Raw genomic sequence first — 17,837 nt, forward strand, 5'->3', positions numbered from 1 at the left:
AGCTTGCAGTGAGCCAAGATCGTGCCACTGGTGGCACTGCAGCCTGGGCTACAGAGTAGAACACCGTCTCAAAAACAAAACAAAACAAAACAAAATTACAGTCCCTCCCCCTCAAAATAGGAGAGGGAAGTTGGATGAAACAAAATGAGTGAGCCATGGATAACTGGTGAACGCGATACACGGGGTGCATTGAGCTAATCTCTCTACTTCAGTGAAAGCCAGAAATTTTCCACACAGGATGGCACTCTTAAGTCCACAGACATATTTAAGCCATAAGTTCATAATGACAGTAAAAAGAGAAGCGTTCCCTGCTGGTCCCTGCAGGCAAGTGTGAGGGGACCCTGGGCCCTCCATGCCCTGAAGTGAAGGGATGGAGCCCGCAGGGTCCCGCCTTCCGGGTCCACAACATCCTGGGCTCCCTCTTCCACGTGTCCACGTTTAGGCAGAAAATGGCAGAGGTCAGGGATGTAGGGCGGCCACAGAGCTCCTACAAACCCCTCACCTGCAGCTCCTGTGTGCACCCTGCAGTTATCCACCAAAGTTCAACCAGGGTGCCCAGGACATCTCAGGGTCTGAGCACAGCCGAGGAGGCTTGGGGCCAATGCGGAGCCACCTACTAGCAGTGCTGGAGGGGCTGTGGACGGCCCCCACACTGGGTAGCACAGATTTTCCTAAGAGCTGTGGTTTTTCGCGCCTCTCACCTGACTCATGAATGACAGGACGCTGTGCTTCTCCCCCCCCACCGAGGGTGAAGTCCGTGTCCGCGCCACTACTCTCCGGGATCTACAACTGTCCGCCGTCCGCCGAACGAGCAGAGAGAGCTGCATTTCTAAGAACCCCAGGTTTTCTTGTTAATGCTCTATGGTTACTTCGGGCTAAAGAGAGCTCTGCTTCTTAAAATCCACTTGATTTCTTCTTCTGGGGGCCTTGCTGGCCCCAGGAACCCCTGCTCAGCGGTTCCAGTCCCGCAGCCTTGCCCCCCACCAGCCACCACCCACGGGACCTCCTCATGGGGGCCGGGCGACACTGTGGACAACATGTGGCTTGTCGCCAGGTGCTTCTGGCAACTCAGAGTCCCAGACACAGTCCTGCCCGCGGCCAGACCAGCCTGGCCCACATTTCTTGAGGCTGCTCGGAGGCGCCTGCCCTTCCCACGTTCCTCCAGACCCAGGCCTCCCTCCTCCCTGACTTCTCTGCCTGTGGCTTCCCGCCAGTGCCCCTTCCCCAGGCCTGCGGCCATTTCACCCTCCCAGAGGCCTCCTGGGCCAAGGTCCCAGAAAGTGGAGCAGAACCCAGAGGACAGCAGCCCCTGTGGTGGGGGCTGCCCTGTGGGGTCCTGGCCACCTTCCTCAGCACCTGGGGCCACACCTCACCGAGCAAACCAGAACAAGGGACCCCACAGGCACTCCTGAGAGAAAACAGGTCCTCCTTTATCTACAGCCCATTAAAATACCAAAGACATCACAATTTCAATAACGATGTTTAGATGGGAAAATAAAAAGCCCATCTACACCAGAGGCATCGAGCTCAGTCAGGGAGCTGAACAGGGATGGGGGCACCGAAGTTCCACGGACCCACAAAGGAGGCAGTTGAAGCAGCAGTGGGGAACTGAAGCAAACCTACACCCAGCGCAAGGAGCTGCACCACTGCCCAGACACACCGGGACACCCCGGAGGGCGGCATGAGCCTAGACACAGGCCTCACCCAGCCCCGGAGCTGTGAAAGCTGCTCTGAGAGGCCTCCCATTGGCCAGGAAAGACTTCAAAGTGAGGGGTTCTCCCCTCTCCCAAACTGAACTGTGAACCCCAAGACCCACGCACAGCCATCCACAGCCAGCCGCCAGCATCACCAGGGAGCCCGCCACCTGGACCAGGCCCTCGCCACCGCACACCCCGCGGGTCCCTGGCATCACCAAGGAGCCCGCCACCTAGACCAGGCCCTCGCCACCGCACACCCCGCGGGTCCCTGGCATCACCAAGGAGCCCGCCACCTAGACCAGGCCCTCGCCACCGCACACCCCGCGGGTCCCTGGCATGCGGGCTGTCCAGGTCGAAACCCTTCCTGACTTCATTCAGGTCCGGGATGTGTCCCCAGACACAGGTGCTGCCATCGGCTACACCCACATGCCAAGAGGGTTCACCCGTTCCCCCAAGGGGAGCTCAAGACCACGAGAGAGGCAGGTCCCCACCCCAGCCAGTGACAAGGAAGACACTGAGCCCGACTTGACTCAAAGAGCCACACAGAGGCAACCCAGGGGGTTTACCTTGTTTTCACAGTTTAACGAGCTTTATAAATTAAGACAAAACCCACTAGGGTCAGGCAAGCTGGGCGACACTCACTGCATCCAAGAATGTTAACAAAAATCACAGTTTTGATAGTTCTGCAAAAAAAAACTTAGCAAATTTACAACAAAACTGTCAAGTAATTAAGGCAAGGCACTTCACACATGAACTTAAACTGCTAATTAAAATCCCCTCGCTTAATTGACTACATTTGCATATCATTCAACTTGGGAGTATAATTTTTTTAATGGTTTGGGCAACAGGGTTGTAGCCAGGAAATGCGGAGGCAGCAGGTGAGGTAGAGCGAAGGCCCTGCCAACGGCACAAGCCGGAGCACTAGGCAGGTGGCCGGGGACCGTGCCAGGCCGGGTCCCCACCTCCCTCCAGGTCCACACGGGTGTCCAGGGAGGAAGCAGCTGAGATCTCACAGACGTCACACCAGCTATGGAGGTTCTAGCTGTCCCTAACCCAGAAGGCAGCCTGGGGCAGGCTTCAGTGCAAGCACACAGAATACCCCCCTCCCCAGGGTGGCCCAACCCACTGACAGCCCAGGTTCTGTATAAAGCTCTCACTCGGTGAGCACCAGTCCACAGGACACGGGCCGTGGCGCAGGTGGCCTCGGTGGACGTGCACACCTTCGGCACCACACATGCAGTGTCCACAGCTCCGCAGAGGGTGGTTCAGCTGCCCTGTCCAGTGTGCTCCTCCTCCCGCCTGGACCAGGAGTCAGAGTCCAGACCCCACGCTCACCCTCACCAGGCAGGCAGGAGTCCCTCTCTCTGGGGCCCCAGGCTTGTGCCACCTCTGCAGAGGGAAGTCTCAAGGCTGGGAGTGCCTGGTCCCCATCCTTAGGCGTCAGAGCCTGTCAGGGCCAGGGAGGCAGAGCACCCTGTGCCCAGAGGCCCAACCGGTGCCATGGCAGGCCTGTCCTGGGTACTGTGTAGGTCCACAAAGGGCCGCCAACCTTCCAGAGCAGCACAGGGAATATCGAGTCTAGGACGCAGAGGCCCAGCTTGGCCTAGTCGTCTGGGAAACTATAAAAAAAGAGGGCCACGGGCAGCTGGAGCTGCCATCCACTGCCATGTGGAGGCTCCTCAGGCCACAGGAGCCTGAAGGGAGGCACGGGGACAAACTGCTTCCCAAGAAAGGCTCAGGTTCTCTGAGCATGGACAGTGAAGCCTAACTCCCCTCAGACAGACCTCCAGGGCCAGCCGTGAGGGTGAGGGAGGGAGTCAAGGATGCCTGCCCTGGCATTGCCTGGACCATGGGCAGCCATACCAGGCGGGGACCTGGGGGTGCCATAGCCCAATGCCTGACACAGAGAAGCCTTTGACAGCACCAGGCGGGAGGGCACCGGGAGAGACGCCCGCCACGAGAGGGTGATCAGCCTATTGAGGCCCATTCGACTCCGTAAGTAACCCATCCTGGATAGGGTCAAATGGGCCAACCTCAGACCTCCCACAGAAGGTGCCAGCCTCCCGGGGCTCTTAGGGATGAGGTGTTTACGCGTGTTCTGCAGGACGAGCTCAGCACCCAGCCAGACTGGCCTCCATGCTAAGGACAGACACGTTCCCTCAACAGGGCAAGAAGGACTCAACCTATGGGCCTTATTTCCAAAAAAAGAAAGCAAGAGCATCTCTGTTTCTGGGCAAAGACACATACTCCATAGTAAAAGCAAAAATGTTTCCACGTTACTTTCGGGACAGAGAGCCTACATCAGACTCTGCAACAACTGTGCACCCAATCGGCCTCCTCTCAACAGCTGGACCAGCAGTTCCCAGCAGGCAGCACCAACCAGGGCAGGGTGAGGGCAGGTCTGCAGGCTGACAGCTGCTTCTTATTCTCATCACTTACAAATTTACTCCTGGGCAGAAGAACACAATGTAATTAGCAGACACCTGGCTCTCCTGGCAATATGGTTTCCCCTGTAGAAGAAAACTGACATCAAAGGAAACACCGGCACAGCCACAGTCTTCAGGAACCACAGCAGCCAGGGAGCCCCGCAGGGAGCACCTAAGCTGCTTCAGATACAGGCAGGGCATGGACAGAGAGACAGAGGCAGCGCCAGCACCACTGGACACCTGCTGGGTGCTCCCTGCCCTCCCACCGCCCCTCACCCACTCCTGACGCACTTCCTGGTGAGGTCAGCCAGTCCCCAGGTGCCCCCATAACGGGACACGAGTTGTCGTGGAGTCACCATCACCTCACGCAGCTCAGGGATCAGGTCTGGTTGGGAAAGGCCACACAAGAGCCCAGTTAGTGTCTTGGGTCCTGGGGTGGAACCCTCAGGACAGAGACAGATCCTCTGATTTGGGTGACGGTGTCCCCTGCCACCCATGCCCACCCTGAGGCCGCCAGCCTGAGCTGCATTTCTCTGAAATGAGCAGCACCGTGGGGCCTGCAGGAAGCCTAGAACAGGAGCTGTTTCTAAGTCAGCCACCGACATTCCAGCAGAAGCCACAGTCAGTCCAGGCAGGGCTGAGAGCTGGGAGGAGCATCAGCACTCAGCCTCACCAGTCAAAGGTAATATTCCAGCACCTTCCGAGCCCTCAACATGGAACCAGGGTAGAAGCGCCCCCAGGTCAGAAGACAGTGAACCAATTTCTTCCAAAGGTGGAACAATGGCCGGCGCAGTGGTTCACGCCTGTAATCCCAACACTTTGGGAGGCTGAGGCGGGTGAATCATGAGGTCAGGAGATGGAGACCATTCTGGCCAACATGGTGAAACCCCATCTCTACTAAAATACAAAAAATTAACCAGGCGTAGTGGTCCACGCCTGTAGTCCCAGCTACTCGGCAGGCTGAGTCAGGGGAATTGCTTGAACACGGGAGGTGGAGGTTGCAGTGAGCCGAGATCACGCCACTGCACTCCAGCCTGGGCGACAGAGCGAGACTCCGTCTCAAAAAAAAACAAAGGTGAAACGGTGAAAGAAGAAACAGCATTCCCCCTTCTAGCCAGAGAACGGAGCTGCCAATAAACCCTGACCGCCAATGCCTGCGAGGTCCAGAGTCATTCAGTGAGTTATTGAATCTGGCCACCAAACTGGGGACCCAGACGTGACCAGGCCCCCCCAACCCTAGCCCCTGAGGCCGGCAACACAACCACACACACGACAACCCCCATGGCCAGTGAGACAAGAGGCCCCCAGCAGAGGCAGCCCAAGAAGGCCTGACAAGGGCTGGGTGTGCTGGCCTAAGAGGCAGGCCTAGACGCCCCGACTGCAGGGGCACCAAGGCAGAGCACTCCTTCCATCTTTATGAGTCAAAAAAGTAAAATCAGAGAAGACATGAACACCAAGCACCAAAGAGAATCTCGGCCGTTTCCCAGACTCAAGCCAAAACGCCTCTCAAAGCTCCCTTTATCCGTTCCCCCCAGACAAGAGACAGGAGCAGTACTCAAAGGAACAAGCGCTTCGAGCGAAGGCCTACTAGGCGGCAGGCAGGACACAAGTTGAGGGCCACAGGCACCAGGCGCCACCACGCCACCTCCGGGCCATGGCCAACGCAGGTGCTGGGTCCATCTGGTCCTAGTCTGGATTTTACTATTGTCCCCACAATCTCATTTAAAATTCACACTCGAGTCCTGGTTCTTCATCTTCGTAAATAAGCAGGCTCACGTGGCGGTATGTCCCCAGAGCTGGAGGCTGCCTGGGCCCCCCATCGAGGCCACCCCAGCAAGGCAGCCTGGAAAAATATCAAGTACCGCACAGCGAAACCAGCATGCAGGCTCTGGGAAGCGGGACCCTTCTGGAACTCTCTCTCATATTCACAAAGCAGCAGCACCTATAGAGCTATCACTTACCATGCTCCCCAACCCCCGGGGTGAGCCAGAGCTTCCTGAGGGTCACCCGGCATGGCACCTGGTCTGCAGAGGGTAACCAGGCCTCAAGAGAACAGGTGGGATGGCGGGGGCGACCCCTCCACCCTGCAGGCCCCAGGGATGCCTTCCGTGGCAGAACCCACTCCAGGGGCCAGGCACGGTGGCTCATGCCCGTAATCCCAGCACTTTGGGAGGCCAAGGTGGGTGGATCACTTGAGGTCAGGAGTTCAAGACCAGCCTGGCCAACATGGTGAAACCCCATCTCTACTAAAACTACAAAAAAGTTAATTGGGCATGGTGGCATACATCTGTAATCCCAGCTACACGGGAGGCTGGGGCAGGAGAATCACTTACACCCAGGAGACAGAGGCTGCAGCAAGCCAAGATGGCACCACTGCACTCCAGCCTGGGTAACAGAGACAGACTGTCTCAAAAAAAAAAAAAAAAAAACCCGCTCCAGACCATGAGGGTGACAGCCAGGGCACGACAGGAAGCAGCCGCCCTACCGCCCGCTCTGGAGGCCAGGTGTAAACAGCTGGTCCCCGGGCAGCCCCCGACTCCAAGACACCCTGGCCTGGTGACCACTGCTCAGGAGGGGAAGAGCCCTTAAGAGTAAGGACGGGGCCTTCTTTTCCAGCTCTCCCAGATATTAGGGAAATAATTCACCCTCTGTATTTTGACTCAAAACAAAGAAACTTTTTAAAAACATTTCAGTTGAAACTTGCATAATTCTTCCAGTGGAGAAATCCTCCCTCAACTTTCGCAATCCTTCGAAAGAGACACATTATTGCCACAGAGAGTCCGGCCGCCGGCATGGACACCTCCTGCCAGTCAGGGCCCAGGCCCCGGAACCGCCGCCTTCTCTCTGGAGGCCCTGCTGGCAGCGAAGGCCTAACCTAAGCTGGGGCTGTGGCCCCACAACCCCGCGAGACTCCAGGGCGGGGTTCGGCTCACACTTACCCCAGACTTCCTCGCACCATATCCTGTCTGCCCTCACCCGGAGACTCAGCCAGCCAGCCAGACATTGCACAAATCAGCCACAGGGACGGCTGAGAAACAAGACACTGACAGAGGGAACTCCCCCCCCCCCCGTGACCCTGCTGTCCCAGAAGGCGAGGGACCCAGCCCAGCTCCCAGAGGGGTCCCAGACTGTTGGATGACAGACCGTGCGGGGAAAATGACCACTAGGTTCTGTTCCCTGCAGAAGCTACCAGGGGCAGCCGCCCATGCCCTCCCCAGTCCGTGCACAGCCAGCCGGGGTGGGCAGAGGTCAAGAACCGCTCTCAAGCTGCTGTGCCCCCGCCCCTTGAGAAGACCCAGGAGCCGGCTGTCTTTCCAGAACCCTCACCTGGGGGGCAGACCAGCCCAAACCTACAGATCCTGGCCTTCTGCACAGGGACCAGGGCCTGCCCAGGAGCCTGACCTCAGAGCATGGCCCAAGACCACATGGAACCCCACAAAAAGCTGGAGAAAAACACTCACAGCAGACTCTTTTTCCAAAGGATGCCGGTGGACAAAGGGCCAGATGGCCCCCAAAGTGATCCCCGGACCTGAGGGTGTCTGGGAAGGCATAGCCCGAAACCCACACACGGCGACTGCGCTGAGTGAGGGGTGTCCCAGAGAGAAACTCCTGATGCTGTCCCTGCCTGTGATCAGTTCAGCTTAAAAGAGCAAACCACAGCTCCTCCCGAGGCCCGCCCAGCCCAGCAGCCCCTTCCTGGCCTCCCCCAGCACAGGCATCCCCAGAACAGACCTCGAGACTCAAAGCTCTCAAGCCCGACCACCTGGCTGGGCACCTGCCTCAGGAAACACTGCCTGGGGCCAGGGCCAGCCACGCAGTGACACGGGTCAAAAGCCCAGCATGAGGGATCGGAAAACCCTTGTCTCGGACCCGGACCCTCCACTGCGGCACACGGCGCTTCCCAACCAAGTGACCCTCAGCCCGCAGCCCACTAAGACCCACACCAGCCCACACAGAGCAAGGGCAAGCCGACCTGCAAGACTCCTGGGAACTCATGCATCTGCAGGACAGAGCGACAACACTCTAACACAACCCAAATTCTCCAGTCACCAGAATGCGCAGAACGCACGTGGCAGGCGAGCAACAGCTCTCACAAAGGCAGCCCACCACCCCAGGAACAGGACCCCCGGCCCCCTCGGAGCAGAACCCCCAGCCAGAACAGGCCCCCCCCAGCCCTCTTGGAACGGGACCCTCAGAGCAGAATCCCTGGCCCGGAACAGGACCCCGGCCCCCTTGAAGCAGGACCCCCAGCCCCCTTGGAGCAGGACCCTGCCATGGCCCAAGGGAGGCACCACACCGCACCACCGTTATCAGCCTGCAAGGAAAGCGCTTGGCTGCCCAGCAAGATGTTCTGCGGGACAAGGGGCCACGTCCCAGGCAGCAGGCCAAGCGGCAGCTCCAACTGCCACATTTTGTCTCCGTCTCTGACAGCTGTCTACACTGACAAAAAGATGTAGTCCAATGGAGTCCTACGGCTATCAGAGAACCCAAGAGGAAGGAGGCGAGCCGACCAGAAAGAAGAGCGAGCAGTGGGAGTGGGGAAGGCTCCAGTCTCTTGGCTAAGTGATCCCAGCAGCACCATGACCCATCTGTGCCCCACCTGTACCACTCAAAACATAAAGCCCGAGATCAAGAAACAGTCCCCAGTTTACACCGAGACAGAGAGGTTAAGCAACTTGTCCAAGGTCACAAAGCCAGCATGGAACCGAGTACGGAGGTGAGACAAGGTCCCTGTCAAGGATAGCAGCCCCAGGGTCCCTAAGAGGGGACTCGCCAAGCACCCACACAGCCCACACAGTCTTCCAAGATACAGCAGCAGGAAGCTGGCTGGGCCCGACAGCCACTGGACAGGAGCGGAGGCCTCCTCTGCAACCCCGTGATATGAGGGAGCATCTGGAGGAAGACTGTCTGCCCCTCACACTGTCACTGCACTGCCGACAGGCCAGGGACTCCGGCACAGCCGCCTTCACACGAGGCTTCCAAAGCGAAAGCTGCAGCCCCGCCTCCCACTTGGTTTGGGAGACAGGAACACCACCGCCCTCTCCCACCTCCCATCACGGGTAGCAGAGTGACGCTGACCCAGCCCACTCAGGCAGGAGACCCGGCCCTAGCCTGGTCACAAACACCCGGAAGGCAATTCAGCTCCCTCCCGCTCCACAGAGCCTGAAGGCCTGCTGGGAACTGCAGCCCTGCAAAGAGAGTTCCAGTACACTCTTTGTTCCCTCAGCCCTCATCTTCAGCAGATCAAAAATATTAAAATAAGCTACAAAGGAAGTGAAGAAATCAAAACATATCCTGAGAATAAGCTGTCAAGACACGGGTGGGAGGAGCCAACGGCAGCCAGCGAGGGTGGAGGCGGGGCCTCCCAGGCCACTCCTTCTAGGAGAAGTGGGGTCTGGGCACTGCGGGTCCACGCCCACCCTGAGACCACACTCCCTTCTCATGTGTTGCCCCTGTGCACAGAGACACGCACATGGCTGTCCTAGGGAGACTTAAGGGGATCCTGCAGCCCAGAACTCCCAACCACACAGTCACAGAACCCAGGGGGCACGCACTGAGCGAGGGCAGAGTCCCTGGCTGCCACCCCACGTCAAGAACACAGAGCAGGAGGCAACACGGGCAGGATGGGTGCCCCATCCCCAGGAGCATGAGGAGAGGAAAGCCCACAGGAGCTGGTGAACACGCAGGGAGCCAGGCGGAGGCCACCACTGCCAGGGCCAGGCTGTGGCTGCCACTCAGGCCTGGAGGACCCAGTCACTCACACCGTAAACGTCGTCAGTATGGCTTGGGAATTCCTTTTTGATCAGTAGATGAGATTTCAGAGCTGTGCTGGGGAGGACTTCAAACGGGAAAGGCAACTTGGAGCCATCAGCTGAGATGACCAGGGAGAAAGCTTGTCTGGCCCGTCTGCATGGCGGCCCAGGGACCCCGGCGCTCACAACCGCCGGGAGGGAGAAGCCGGTGGCCTGGGCCCTGCTCTGTGTCAGCTGTGACGAAGAGGCCCTGCTGGCCACTCCAATGGCCCCCCAGCAAAGCCCAGGAAGACAGAAAGACCGCAAGCACATACATGACCCACAGTCGGACAAAAACAAACGCAGACACACCCTGCTCACCCGAGATCCTCTGCCGTCAGCTCTGGAGACAGTGATGAGTGTGTCCCAGCAGCTCAGGCCTTGGCCACAGGTGACCCACTATGCAGCCTGCCGAGCCCACCAACAATCCCCGCGACACGTGGCTTCCCCCAGCCATAGGCACTGACAAGGGTGCGGCCACCCCAAAAAGAAAGGCCCCAGCCCACAGGGAGCGCCATCGGACCCACCCCAGCCAACTCCCCGTGTGACATGAAGGGTCCCAGCCTGCTAGGTCTGTCTGCAGCTCTGCCACAAGCATCCTTCCCCAGCCCACAGGTCTGCAGGCAGCTGCCGCCTGAGCCCTGGCCTGGCAGGGTCAGAAGCGCCCCTGCACACACAGACGCACACACACACACAGGCACACGCACAAGCACCCTCCGCAGCCCCCTCCGCGCAGAGGCGACAGTCCCTCGCTTCCATCCACAGCCCCTCCTCCCCACGATCTGACACTCTGCTGGAGGGGCGCCCAGAGAAAACCGGGCTGGAGCATCTATTCACAGATTTAGAAAAAAAAGTTTGATGCAATAGCTGAATTAATTAGGCCTCCCAAGAATAGCTGAGCCAATGCAGCATTCTGTGTGTGCAATTTAATAAGCCTGGATATTTAAAAGAAAAGTTACAAATACTTGGGGAGGTATGCAACGGAAAGTTCCTGAGGACCCCACTGAGTAATTTCGGCGCCTTGTGGCCTGGGAGCTGCCCATGCCGGATCCCGTAGATCCTCCAACTGGCAAACTGCAAAGCCAGGCCAGCGGCCTCCTTCCCAGGCGCACCCCTCTGCGTTTCAGAAGGAGAGAAGGAAATGGGTGAGTCCAAAACAAATCCCAAGCCGCCAGTAACTCCAGCATGTGGGCCCAGGGGCCTGCTGACCAGGCCCTCAGCCGGGTGCCAAGTGGCCCTCACCCCACACGGGGCACTCTGGGATTTGGTCCCTGGCAGGCCCAGGGAGACCAACCAGCACAGTGCTGGAGCCGCCCAGTCTCAGGCCCCTGTCGCTACAGCCTGAACACCTGGCTTCATTTTGTGTCTCTGTCCCAAAACTTCAAGGCAACAAACATGGAGCGGGAGCCAGTAACAAAACCAGGCCTCGTCTAGCCCAAGCTCTGTCTCCTGGGGCCCAAGGGCAGGCAGCCCTCCGTCTTCGAGGCTGGGTGCCTTCGGGGTGAGGGCAGTCACCTCCACCCCAACCCCAAGGAAGACTTGGGCCTGAGGCATCCGGCTGGGGCCCAACTGGAGCTAACTTCCCTGACCTCGGGGCAGGCCGCTTTCCCGGGAGCATAGTAGGCCTGTGCCTTCCTATCCTATCTGGGCAAAGGCTATGGGCCTGTGGGCCTTCCCCACACACCAGGCCTAGCCCCCACCCCACCGCCACAGCCCCGACTCCAGGCTCCTCCAGGGGGAAAGGGCAGGAGGGCCTTCCTACTAAACCCTCTGGCCCTGCCAAGGGGAACACTCTGAATTTCCCTAAAACAAAGCAAAGACTTGAGACAGGGGGCACGGCAGAAACACAGGTCCCACAGCCTTTGGAGACCAGAGCCTGTGGCCCAGAAGGATCCCTCACCCCAAGCACATCCACCCCTGCTCCCAGGCCTGGGGCCACTCACCCGGGGCACCCGCCGCTTGTACTTGTTGCCGTAGTCGAACTTCTCCTTCACGTCGTCCAGGCAGCGACCGAGGCGCGCCTGCTCCTCCTTGCCCGTGTAGTCCTGGCTCAGCAGGATGTAGGCCCGCCAGTTGGCCGAGTCGAAGCCCCAGTGGCAGGTCCGGTTCTCCAGGGCCTTGTGCGAGTGCACCACGAACTTGTGCGGCGGGTACATGAGGCGGCAGTCCAGGCACTGGATGCAGGCGGCGCTCGGGCTGCTGTAGAGCTCCGGCACCAGCAGCCCCTTACACTTGCCGAAGCACTCGTGGTACACGCGGACGCTGCGCTCGCTGAGCTCCAGGCCCAGCGCCAGGCTGGCGGCCAGCTCCTTCTTGCAGGGCGGCGGGTAGGCGCCGCCGTAGAGCAGCGCGTTGCACAGGCGCTCGGCGTCCGTCTTGGTGATGAGCCCGCACGAGGGCGCCGAGAAGGGCAGGATGCCCATGACTTTGAGGATCTCCAGCTGGTCGGCCGTGCAGCGCGAGCAGTAGATGTGGAGCTCGTCGCACACCGAGTTGATCTGCTGCAGCGAGAAGTCGCGCAGCACCGAGTTGAGGATCTGCGGCAGACACAGACGCTTCTCGCCTCCCACTACGAAGCACGAGATGGTCTCGCCTTCTAGCACGGTCTCGCAGCGCTCAGTGGAGCGATCGGACGGCATGAAGAAGGGACCGGGCAGCACGGGTGGCGGCGGCTGGATGGCGGGCAGGTGCAGCACGGGAGGCGGCTCGGTGGCTGCGGGCACCGGCGCCGGCACCGCGGCCGCGCCCGCCTCCTTGGCGCTCTCCTTCTTGTAGGCCTCCTGCGCCCAGCGCGCCGAGAAGGCGGCCGGGCCGCCCAGCGAGCTCATAGAGCTCAGGTGGAACTGCTCCAGCGTCTTCTGCAGCCCCGGGTGCGGCTGGAAGCAGCCGCGGCCGCCTGCCGCCGCCTCCATGGTGCGCTCCGGCTCCCCCGGCCGCTCCCGCTCCCGCGCGCCCGGGCCCCCCCGGCCCCCGCCGCCGCCCCGCGCGCCCCGGCGGCGCCCGCGGCCCCGACCCCGGCCGCCCCCCGCCGCCGGCTCACGGCCGATCACGGCCGCGGCCTCGCCCGGGGGCGCGAAGGGGAAGGCGGGCGGGGCGAAGGGGTCCCGCCGCTGGAGCCCGCCGCCGCCCGGGCCCGGCGCCACATCCACGCGCCCCGCGCCGCGCCCGCCGCCGCCCGGGCCCCCCGCGCGTCCCCCGCGCGCCCCCCGGGCTCTAGGCGCGGGGCATGCCCCGGCGCGCGCCGCCAACGCCAACGCCAACGCTCGCGGGCCCGGGGCTCGCGGGGGGCGCGCGGGCAGGTGCCGGCGCCGCGAGGCGCGAATCGCCGCGGCGGCCGAGGCCGAGGGGCCCGGGAGGAGCGGGGGCGCGGGCGCGGGGCCCGCCGGGCCGTCCTCGCGCGGCGCGCCGCCGCCGCCCCGCTCCTCCCACCGCGCGGCGCCCGCCCGGCTCGTCCCGGCGGCGCTGGCCGGCCGCGTCGCGCCCGCCGCCGGCCCCCGGCCCGCCCGCCCGCCGGCTCCGCGGCCCGCCCGCCCGGCTTCCGGGGCGGCGGAGGCGCCTCTCGCCCGCGGCCCTCAGAGCGCGGCGGCGGCGCGGGGCTCGGGGCGCTCGGCGCACATCCTCCCGGCGGCTCGCTCCGGCTCGGACTGAGCGCCCGGCGCTGAGCTCACGCCGCCGCCGCGCCGCCCCGCCCCGCGCCGCCTGCTCCGCCCCGCGCCGGCCCCGCCCCCCGCGCTGTTTGTTGCCGTGCGTCCGCCTCAGCCCGAGCGCTGGCCAAGAATGTGACCCGCTCCCCAGTCGGGCTCTTCCAGGAACGCGCGCTCCCCGCCCGGACTCGGCCGCGCTCGGCTCCGCTCGCCCAGGACTCGGCCACGCTCGGACCCGCCCTGCCACGACTCGGCTCCTCTCGGACAGGACTCGGCTCCGCTCGGCCATGCTCGACTCCGCTCGGCCCCGCTCGGCCCCGCCCGTCAAAGGCCGCTCGGCGCGGGCGGAGGCGGAGGCGGAGGCGGCGGTGGCGCCCGGGGCCCCCCTTCCGGCCGAGGCCGCTTCCTGCGCGGCTGGGAAGGCGCCCGTCTCGCCGCCGCCGGGGCCCAGAAACCCACAGGCCCCCGCCACGACCGCAAACCAGCTGGGGGAGGCCGGGGGGCCACGCCACGCAGCCGGGGTTCTCCCAGGGTGGGACGCCACACAGCGGGGAGGCCCCGGACGCCTCTGGGGTCCCACACACTACCGGGACGCCACACGGTGACCTGGGGTACCACACACGAGGGGGACAGCGGCCACGCCCAGGGACCCCGCGCCGAGACAGGCACCGCGCCGCGTGACCCTGGCGGCGCAGCCCAGCGACCCCCACTGCCCCGTGGCCCGGTGGCCGAGTGTCGGCGGCTCCCGCCAGCGCCAGCCCCGCCCCGCCCGCCGGCCCCGGGCGGACTGTCCCTGATGCGCGGGCCAGGGGTTTCGGGCCCGAGAGGGGCGGCGTCGGGTGCCCCTGACACGGCCGGTTTGCCAGCCACCCCGGCCAGGTGACTTATCAGAATTTCGGTCCCGCGGGTCCCGGCGGGCAGGCCGGCGAGACCCCTGCCCTTCGCCGCAGGGCCTCGGAGCGCTGAGACGGCTTTCGGGGCCAGGTCGGCCCTCCACGCCTGGCCACGCAGTGGGAGAGACCCAAGCCCTGGCAGGGCGGGAAGCGGGAAGCCCGGGGCCCCGAAGTTGGACAGTCGGCCAGGTGGTCTCCAGGGGAGGCAGCGTCCAGCGAGGCGTGCAGGCGCGGGGACGCAATGGTCGCCGGGGTGAGGGCTCGGACTGTGCTCACCTGAGGCGGAGAGACATTCCCTACGGGCCGGGGGTGCCGAAGCTGGCCTGGGTACTGCAATGTGAGTGACCTTCAGCTGGGACCTCCTGCCCCTCACTTCCCCAGTGGAGGCTGGAAGCAGCCTCAAACCAGCACGCCTGGGCGCAGTTCCTACCCTGGGGGAGCCGGCCCAGCGCCCCTGTGCAGGTCTTGGCCGGACCTGCAGCAGGGCAGGTGTCTGGAGAGGGAGCCAGGACCCACCAGCAGGTGACCCCGGGGCAGCTCCATACTCCCTCTCTCCGCTGCCTTGGGGTTTGTCTCCTTGTCATCACGCTCCACGCTGTCCCCCGACTCTTCCCATTGACTCTGTTGGCCCCCACAATTGGAGGCCAGGCTTCTCTGTGCTTTCACACATCAGAAAGCTGGGTAAGAAGATCATTTCCTTGAAAGGGATATTTAACCCGGCAGGGTGGCTCACGCCTGTAATCCCACCACTTTGGGAGGATGAGGCAGGCTCATTGCTTGAGCCCAGGGGTTCAAGACTAACCTGGGTAAATATAGTGAGACCCCGTCTACCAAAGAAATATATATTTTTTTTAATTAGCCGGGCACGGTGGCCTGCACCTGTGGTCTCAGCTACTTGGGAAGCTGAGGTGGGAAGATTGCTTGAGCCCAGAAGGTTGGGGCTGCAGGGAGCCGTGCTTGAGCCACTGCACTCCCTCCTGGGTGACAGGGACACACCCTTTTTTTGAGACAGACCCTGTCTCTAAAAAAAAAAAAAAGGCCGGGCACTGTGGCTTACCCGTGTAATCCCAGCACTTTGGGAGGCCGAGGCAGGCAGATCAGGAGGTCAGGAGATTGAGACCATCCTGGCTAACATGGTGAAACCCCGTCCCTACTAAAAATACAAAAAATTAGCAGGGCGTGGTAGCAGCGCCTGTAGTCCCAGCTACTCGGGAGGCTGTGGCAGGAGAATGGGGTAAGCCCGGGAGGCGGAGCTTGCAGTGAGCCGAGATGGCGCCACTGCACTCCAGCCTGGGCAACAGAGTAAGACTCCGTCTCAAAAAAAAAACAACAAAAACACTCTGTCGGTCAGGCGTGGTGGCTCACGCCTGTAATCACAACACTTTGGGAGGCCGAGGCGGGCGGATCACGAGGTCAGCAGATGGGGACCATCCTGGCTAACACGGTGAAACCCCGTCTCTACTAAAAATACAACAAATTAGCTGGGCGTGGTGGCTGGCGCCTGTAGTCCCAGCTACTCAGGAGGCTGAGGCAGGAGAATGGTGTGAACCTGGTAGGCAGAGCTTGCAGTGAGCCGAGATGGCGCCACTGCACTCCAGCCTGAGCAACAGAGCGAGACTCCGTCTAAAAAAAAAAAAAGATATTTAGGCCAGATGCAGTGGCTCACGCCTGTAATCCCAGCACTTTGGGAGGCCGAGGCGGATGGATTTTTTGAGATCAGGAGTTGGAGACCAGCCTGGCCAACATGGTGAAACCCCCTCTCTACTAAATATACAAAAAAGAGCCAGGCGTTGTGGTGCATGCCTGTAATCCCAGCTACTCAGGAGGCTGAGGCAGGAGAATTGCTTGAACCCGGTAGGCGGAGCTTGCAGTGAGCCCAGATGGCGCCACTGCACTCCAGCCTGGGTGAAGGAGTGAGACTGTTTCAAAAAAAAAAAAAAAATAGAAAAGGGACTTCTTTGTTTTCCTGGAGATAGTTTCGTTGGCCCACATTTTGGACAAAAAAAAAAAAACAGCTAGTGTTGCACTTGAGGTTGTCACTTCCTTCCATGTAGATTTGAATTCCATACAAATTGTAACTCAAAGAAGGTGGTTGCAGCCAGGCCTGCTGGGAAGTGTCTCCAATCAAGCAGAGAATTCCTCCAGCTCCTCTGGTGGATGAGGGGCTCTGTGCAGAGCCCCTAGCATGGGCAGTGCCCACCCAGAGCCCCTGCTTCCCTCTGTGCCTCTGGCTTTGCAGGGTCCTGGCCAGGGACCAACACTGTCTCCAGACTGTGGACCCCTGGGAAGCAGCCAGAGGCGTGCAGTAGAGTGAAGGTGCGGGGACAGGTGAAGGCCTCCAGCTGGTCTCTGAAGCTACCTCCACCTGTGTGGACTCTTGAGACTTCCTTCCCCCAAGATGTCAGAGCTTCCAGAGGAAGGCACACACACCACCCCACCAAGGGTCAGAGCAGCCTAGAGGGAGCCAGCTGGGTCCTCTTTTCTCCCTGAGCTTGGCAGGGAAGGGGGTGGGGGGTGTCTCCCACCCGCTGGCCTTCCACCCTCCAGCCCCGCCCAGCAGCTGCTCAGGCCAGTCGCCCACTCAGGCCACCATACTGACAGGCAGCGGGTCAAAGCTACAGGCACAGCCATAGCTCAGAATAGGGTGGGACGGACGTGGTGCCTGCCCAGGGGAGCCCCGGCATGCAGGCAAAGGCAGGGACCTCCCAGCTCGCTCCCTGGCCCCTGCCACGCTGACAGGCTTGGTCATGCTAACAGCTGGTCATCAGTTTGTCCACTTACTCAATGAGCTCCTACCACTGTGGACACTGGGATCGGGGTAAGGAGACCAGGTTGTGCCCTGTGTGGTTCCATTCTGGTGTGAGAGACAACAGTCAATCAAGAAACCTGCTAGTACAGGAGTGAGATCCTTCAAATCCCCAAAAGGCCCGGAGTGACTGGGGCTGGCTTTAGACAGGGAAGGCCTCCTGGGAGGCTGGCCTTGGAGTTGAGACCCCCACCTTAAGGAGCCAGCAGTGTGGAGATAAGTTGGACAGCACTCCAGGACCAGAGAGAGGAAGACACTGGCAAAGCAAGAGGTCCCCCAAGCTTTGAGGGAACTCAGAAACCTTGGTGGGGAAGTGCATTGCAGACCAGCTCTGCTCCACCCTGCCCTGCCCTGCCCTAATGCCATCCACTGTCTCCTCCTTAGGAACCAGAAGGAAGGCCTGGTAGCAGCCAGGCACAGACTACCATTGGCAAAAACATGCTCAGTTACTGGGAAAGAAACCTTCAAATCTGAAAATAAAAATTGCCCAAGTAACATCAGCTTAGTATAATTTTGTTTTGTTTTTGTTTTTGTTTGAGATAAAGTTTCGCTCTTGTTGCCCAGGTTGGAGGGCAATGG

General features: G+C 61.2%; 1 protein-coding gene across 2 annotated transcripts in view; it reads right to left on the reverse strand.

Moving 5' to 3' along the window:
* Positions 1-12,878, reverse strand: part of SKI (SKI proto-oncogene) — an 82,683-nt gene extending 69,805 nt beyond the window's left edge. Inside the window, exon 1 of one of the 2 annotated variants that reach the window (XM_007980929.3) lies at positions 11,859-12,878. In XM_007980929.3, coding sequence (XP_007979120.1) covers positions 11,859-12,827 — 969 coding nt within the window. In that variant the 5' untranslated portion in view covers positions 12,828-12,878. The remainder of the gene's footprint in view (positions 1-11,858) is intronic. The other variant, XM_007980930.3, reaches the window with a different exon arrangement.
* Between the last annotated feature and the right edge of the window lie 4,959 nt (positions 12,879-17,837).

This window comes from Chlorocebus sabaeus, chromosome 20 (genome assembly GCF_047675955.1).
Source record: "Chlorocebus sabaeus isolate Y175 chromosome 20, mChlSab1.0.hap1, whole genome shotgun sequence".
NCBI classification, from domain to species: Eukaryota; Metazoa; Chordata; class Mammalia; order Primates; family Cercopithecidae; genus Chlorocebus; species Chlorocebus sabaeus.